Raw genomic sequence first — 7,500 nt, forward strand, 5'->3', positions numbered from 1 at the left:
AGTAAGTAAGTAAGTAATATTTATGTAACAAGTAAACATGTGTAGTATTGTCCAGTACTTGACTCTGGTGTTGTGATAGTGTAGTAACAAGTATATATGTGTAGTATTGTCCAGTACTTGACTCTGGTGTTGTGATAGTGTAGTAACAAGTATATATGTGTAGTATTGTCCAGTACTTGACTCTGGTGTTGTGATAGTGTAGTAACGAGTATATATATGTGTAGTATTGTCCAGTACTTGACTCTGGTGTTGTGATAGTGTAGTAACAAGTATATATGTGTAGTATTGTCCAGTACTTGACTCTGGTGTTGTAGTATTTTCAGACCACATGACTCTTGATGAAGTCGTAACTACTTTCATTTGTTTTCAAACCAAAATATGTCCAAACATCAGCTTCAAAAGCTGCTGGACTCACTGTATCCTCTTGTCCTCAGTCATGGCTGATGTAAGCACCATTTCGGTCTGGGCACCTCCTATCTCATGATGTCACAGACTACTGATGAAAATGACTTTTTAATAGTTTTTTAATGAGCTGAAGAAACTTCAGCAGAAAGATCTAAAGACACATGAGAAACATTTCTATCAGCTTCTTCTACTCGTCACAAGTTCATGTATTTGTCGATGTTTCCTCCTCAGATCACTCGTCTACACTCGAAGACACGAGCTCTTCGTCCTCAGACCTTCTCGGTTCGTCCTCTGAACATCTGACCTCCTCCCGGGTCCAGAACTCCTCCGTGCAGGACGGGTGGGTCGTCCTTCGAACGGACGCCATGCCGGCGGTCACTCCTGCCGTCACGCCGACGCTGGCGGACTCCAGCCCGGCCGGTCCGGACGGAACCACGGGTCGGACCACCGGCGCCTTCTCGGAGACGGACCCCGACGGCGGCTTCACGTCCACCGCCGTGAGCCGGGCCGGAGAGAGAACCCTCCTGTCCGTCAACTCCACGGAGAACTCCACGTCCGATCGGATGTCGTCGTCCTCGTGGAGTCCTGAGACCGAGGACTTCACCCTCGGATCCTCGTCCTCCTGGACCGGAGACGCCACGTCCTTCATGTCTTCAGAGACTGACGGTCCAGGGTCCAGAGGGACGTCCACTGGGGTTCTGGACTCCTCCACTCATGACTACATCTCACCCGACTCCACGTCAGACTCCGTCCCCACACTCGTGATGACCCCCTTCAACATGGACCCCCCCGGGACGCCGTGGTCCTCCAGTCCTCCGGTCGTCTCGCCTGCTGCCGCCACTGAAGACCACCAGGGTCCCAGCTCCAGTGTCGCCTCCTTCACCGAGTCTCCTGCTGGGACTCCCAGGTCCGAGACCAGCTTCCAGACGGACCCTGAAACCGACCCAGTCTCCCGGACCACGTCCTTCCCTGTGGTCTCGACGACGGACCAGCCCCGGACACGAGTCCTCACCGAGGTCTACCCCAGCACCGGAGCCTCCACACACAGGTGAGTCCAGTCTTTACCTGAAGTTATAGTTCCAGATACTTCATAAACTCCTGACCACTAGTGGGCGATATGACAGAAAAATACCTTTGGTTTCATCAAGATTTGATCATTTCAAGCGAATCATGAAGTTTCTATAGAACGTTTGAAAGTATGTTTACTAGGGATTTTATGAAAAACAACAACATGTTCTATCGTTACCATGGAAACGATGAATCTTTGTTCATGTCACCGTCATGACAACCATCAATCCAGCAGAGCTGTAGCTGTTTGATCAACACACTGATCTGTACACAAGTACACACAACAACCAGTGCTTTTATTTTCAGACGATACATGTTTCGTTGTTTCAACAAGAGTAACAAACATCACGACAGTTAAAAACAGAAGCTATTGTCGTCACACGTGCGTGAAAAGTTTGTACGTTTGTGTATCTGTGCTGGGATTTGAAAGTGTGTCACTCAAATTACAATTACGTTATTGATTTTTAATGCGTGACTCGTTTTTTAAATCTACAGATTAGGGCTGCACCATATATTGAAAAATATCGATATTGCGTAATTGCATCGAAAACATAATAATATAATTAATATTTTTTTATTGAATAAATCAATCATTTCTTAAATACACACTTCGACCAATCAGTGTTACGTTCAGTAAAGTTGTCAATTTGTACTTCTATGTCTCGTTGTTGTTTACGTCTCCGTCCGTCTGTGAACTGTGCAGCTTGTTAGGCTCGGTTGCTATGGTGACGCGTCGTGGCTCAGTATATCCAGTGAAGTAATACTAACTTATGATCTAGTCAAACACTAGTGATCCAGTGAAGTAATACTAACTTATGATCTAGTCAAACACTAGTGATCCAGTGAAGTAATACTAACTTATGATCTAGTCAAACACTAGTGATCCAGTGAAGTAATACTAACTTATGATCTAGTCAAACACTAGTGATCCAGTGAAGTAATACTAACTTATGATCTAGTCAAACACTAGTGATCCAGTGAAGTAATACTAACTTATGATCTAGTCAAACACTAGTGATCCAGTGAAGTAATACTAACTTATGATCTAGTCAAACACTAGTGATCCAGTCACTCGTCTCTTTCAACCTCCTTTGTTAAAGCAACATATTGTAAGAACTTTTCATCTCGTCTCAGTCGTTTTCTTATAAGATCGTGAACTTCCAAACAAACCTGTCCGTCTTCACCGTATGCTAACGAGCTAAGTTGTTAGCGTCATTTATAAAGTGTTATGTGTCCGTCTTCACCGTATGCTAACGAGCTAAGTTGTTAGCGTCATTTATAAAGTGTTATGTGTCCGTCTTCACCGTATGCTAACGAGCTAAGTTGTTAGCGTCATTTATAAAGTGTTATGTGTCCGTCTAAACCGTATGCTAACGAGCTAAGTTGTTAGCGTCATTTATAAAGTGTTATGTGTCCATCTTCACCGTATGCTAACAAGCTAAGTTGTTAGCGTCATTTATAAAGTGTTATGTGTCCGTCTTCACCGTATGCTAACAAGCTAAGTTGTTAGCGTCATTTATAAAGTGTTATGTGTCCGTCTTCACCGTATGCTAACGAGCTAAGTTGTTAGCGTCATTTATAAAGTGTTATGTGTGCGTCTTCACCGTATGCTAACGAGCTAAGTTGTTAGCGTCATTTATAAAGTTTTATGTGTGCGTCTTCACCGTATGCTAACGAGCTAAGTTGTTAGCGTCATTTATAAAGTTTTATGTGTGCGTCTTCACCGTATGCTAACGAGCTAAGTTGTTAGCGTCATTTATAAAGTGTTATGTGTGCGTGTACAAGGATTTATTATTGATTTGGTGATATCACGACGGGCCGGCGGCTCCTCTCTGATGTCACTCAGTTTGGCGGGAAACTGATGCAAGTCCTGCGAGACTGAGCGTTAGAAGAGATATTTTTCTACCATCATGTCGACACCGAAGCGCGGAAATAAAATAAAGAAATATCATCGTTTTCCTTCTATAAATCCCCGGATTTCCACTACAGTACTGGTGTGAATGCACCGGCTTCATTTTAGTGTGAAAGAAAAAAATATCGCATTCATATCGATATCGCAATTCAAGACACGAATATCGAATATTGCATTTATTTCCAATATCGTGCAGCCTTACAACAGATAGTGAACTGGTTTTATAAATGTGTTCCATGATTTATACAAATGTGTTACTCTATCTACAAATGTTTGGCTTGATTTATAAATGTCTAACTTCATTTACAAATGCGTAAATTAATCTGCTCTATTTTCACACGTGACTTTTGCAACTGTTGCGATTTGCTTGATTGTTATTGTAAAGCTATTATTTGTTGTGATGACGCAGTCCCGCCAGCAGGGGGCGGATTCGCTTCGGTTCAGACGATTTGGTTCTAAAACACATTAGTGACTCGAGTTACTCATTTGTGTATCGCCTACATATTTGAAACAATTACAGCTCGTTCTCCCTATTATTATTACCAACACTCTGATTTCCTCCTTTAATGACTCTTTCTATACTTTAGGAAATGATTTTCTTGCATGAAACAAAACAGACTCAAACTCATTTTATAATCCAACTAACATGGAAGGATTGTAGTCGTAACACGAGCTCACGTGGATATAAAACAGTTGATTTATGTTTTTAACATTTCTATCAGATCCCAGACCAGTGAGGACGAGACGTTTGCTGCGACAACCGCGAGCTTCTCAGTGACCAGCAGTGGCAGCATCGGTAGCGGCAACAGTGGCAGCACTAGCAGCAGTGGCAGCATCGGTAGCGGCAGCACTAGCAGCAACAGTGGCAGCACTAGCAGCGGCAACAGTGGCAGCACTAGCAGCAGTGGCAGCACTAGCAACAGTGGCAGCACTAGCAACAGTGGCAGCACTAGCAGCGACGGCAGCACTAGCAACAGTGGCAGCACTAGCAGCGACGGCAGCACTAGCAACAGTGGCAGCACTAGCAGCGACAGCACTAGCAACAGTGGCAGCACTAGCAGCGACGGCAGCACTAGCAACAGTGGCAGCACTAGCAGCGGCGGCAGCACTAGCAACAGTGGCAGCACTAGCAGTAGCGGGAGCACTAGCAACAGTGGCAGCACTAGCAGCGACAGCAGCATTAGCAACAGTGGCAGCACTAGCAGCGACAGCAGCACTAGCAACAGCGGCAGCACTAGCAGCAGCAACAGTGGCAGCACTAGCAGCGGAGGCAGCAACAGTGACAGCACTAGCAGCGGAGGCAGCAACACTGGCAGCACTAGCAGTGGCGGCAGCCCTAGCAACAGTGGCAGCACTAGCAGCAGCAACAGCGGCGGCAGCAGCACTAGCAGCGGCGGCAGCAACAGTGGCAGCACTAGCAGCAACAACAGTGGCAGCACTAGCAGCGGCAGCAGTAACAGTGGCAGCACTAGCAGCGGCGGCAGCACTAGCAACAGTGGCAGCACTAGCAGTAGCGGCAGCACTAGCAACAGTGGCAGCACTAGCAGTAGCGGGAGCACTAGCAACAGTGGCAGCACTAGCAGCGGCGGCAGCACTAGCAACAGTGGCAGCACTAGCAGTAGCGGGAGCACTAGCAACAGTGGCAGCAGTAGCAGTGGCAGCAGCACTAGCAGTGGCGGCAGCACTAGCAGTGGCGGCAGCACTAGCAACAGTGGCAGCACTAGCAGTGGCGGCGGCACTAGCAACAGTGGCAGCAGTAGCAGTGGTGGCAGCACTAGCAACAGTGGCAGCACTAGCAGTGGCGGCGGCACTAGCAACAGTGGCAGCAGTAGCAGCAGTGGCAGCAGCAGTTCTCCTTCTGCCACATCCACCTCCAGCCTTAAAATCACCACCGAGTCTCTCACCGACGTCCCACACACAACTCCCTCCACCCTTGCCGGCCCCCTGACCCCCCACAGCCCAACCTCGACCCCCACAGTCTTCCTGCCTCCAACATCTCAGCCGGTTCCGTCCGACCCGACCCGCGCACCCACCCGGGCGGTGGAACCTTCAACCCCTGGTGCGACCACCGTCCTCCGACAGCTGACCACCACCACAGCTCCGCCCACTGACCGGACTCCTGCTGGCAGAGCTGAACCTCCGGCCACCACCGAGACCCTGAGGACCACCAGCCGGGCCGAGACCACGCCCCCGACACAGGCCCCGCCCACCAAGGCAGCGCCACCAATGGGTCAGTAACAAAACAATGTTAATAAATGTTAGAAATGTACATTTAAAGAAGATTTTAATGATGATATATTTGGTTTATTTTCCTGAACGTCCAGGAAACCTGTGCGTGTCGAACCCCTGCATGAACGGAGGGATGTGTCTCAGCTACAGAGGTCACGGGTTCACCTGTCTCTGCCAACAGGCCTGGACTGGACTCACCTGCACTCAAGGTAAGCCTCGAGCTAATGCTAACATCAACACGTACGCTACAATATTTAAATATAATATCCATATTAAATAGTTATTATAACAACAATCCAATGATGAGAATCAGAGTTTGGACGAAACAAAAAAGAACTTCAACTAGAGCTTCACGATATTGGAAATAAGTTCGATATTCGTGTCTTGAATTGCGATATCGATATTAATGCGATATTTTTTACTTTCACCTAAAAATGTGCAGGTGCGAGTATCTGGAGGTCCAGGGGGTTAAAGAAGGAAAACGATGATATTTTCATTTCTTTATTTCTGCGCTTCAGTGTCGACATGATGGTAGAAAAATATCACTTCTAACACTTGCATCCCGCCAAACTGAGCGACATCAGAGAGGAGCCGCCGGCCCGTCGTGATATCACCAAATCAATAATAAATCCTTGTACACGCACACATAACACTTTATAAATGACGCTAACAACTTAGCTCGTTAGCATACAGTGAAGACGGACACATAACACTTTATAAATAATGCTAAAAATTTAGCTTGTTAGCATACGGTGAAGACGGACACATAACACTTTATAAATGACGCTAACAACTTAGCTCGTTAGCATACAGTGAAGACGGACACATAACACTTTATAAATAATGCTAACAACTTAGCTCGTTAGCATACGGTGAAGACGGACAGGTTTGTTTGTAAGTTCACGATCTTATAAGAAAACAACTGAGACGAGATGAAAAGTTCTTACAATATGTTGCTTTAACAAAGGAGGTTGAAAGAGACGAGTGACTGGATCACTAGTGTTTGACTAGATCATAAGTTAGTATTACTTCACTGGATCACTAGTGTTTGACTAGATCATAAGTTAGTATTACTTCACTGGATCACTAGTGTTTGACTAGATCATAAGTTAGTATTACTTCACTGGATCACTAGTGTTTGACTAGATCATAAGTTAGTATTACTTCACTGGATCACTAGTGTTTGACTAGATCATAAGTTAGTATTACTTCACTGGATCACTAGTGTTTGACTAGATCATAAGTTAGTATTACTTCACTGGATCACTAGTGTTTGACTAGATTATAAGTTAGTATAACTTCACTGAATCACTAGTGTTTGACTAGATCATAAGTTAGTATTACTTCACTGGATCACTAGTGTTTGACTAGATCATAAGTTAGTATTACTTCACTGGATCACTAGTGTTTGACTAGATCATAAGTTAGTATTACTTCACTGGATCACTAGTGTTTGACTAGATCATAAGTTAGTATTACTTCACTGGATCACTAGTGTTTGACTAGATCATAAGTTAGTATTACTTCACTGGATCACTAGTGTTTGACTAGATCATAAGTTAGTATTACTTCACTGGATCACTAGTGTTTGACTAGATCAGAAGTTAGTATTACTTCACTGGATCACTAGTGTTTGACTAGATCATAAGTTAGTATTACTTCACTGGATCACTAGTGTTTGACTAGATCATAAGTTAGTATTACTTCACTGGATCACTAGTGTTTGACTAGATCATAAGTTAGTATTACTTCACTGGATCACTAGTGTTTGACTAGATCATAAGTTAGTATTACTTCACTGGATCACTAGTGTTTGACTAGATTATAAGTTAGTATAACTTCACTGAATCACTAGTGTTTGACTAGATCATAAGTTAGTATTACTT

At 44.8% G+C, this 7,500-nt stretch overlaps 1 protein-coding gene across 2 annotated transcripts in view; it reads left to right on the forward strand.

Moving 5' to 3' along the window:
* Nucleotides 1-7,500, forward strand: part of heg1 (heart development protein with EGF-like domains 1) — a 27,880-nt gene that overhangs the window by 5,438 nt on the left and 14,942 nt on the right. The window contains exons 2-5 of one of the 2 annotated variants that reach the window (XM_087804747.1): nt 637-1,453; nt 4,108-4,164; nt 4,207-5,615; nt 5,710-5,823. In XM_087804747.1, coding sequence (XP_087660873.1) covers nt 637-1,453; nt 4,108-4,164; nt 4,207-5,615; nt 5,710-5,823 — 2,397 coding nt within the window. Of the gene's footprint in view, nt 1-636; nt 1,454-4,107; nt 5,616-5,709; nt 5,824-7,500 lie in introns of both variants that reach the window. The other variant, XM_087804746.1, reaches the window with a different exon arrangement.

The sequence above is a fragment of the Callionymus lyra genome, chromosome 12 (assembly GCF_982586985.1).
Source record: "Callionymus lyra chromosome 12, fCalLyr1.hap1.1, whole genome shotgun sequence".
Taxonomy (NCBI): domain Eukaryota; kingdom Metazoa; phylum Chordata; class Actinopteri; order Syngnathiformes; family Callionymidae; genus Callionymus; species Callionymus lyra.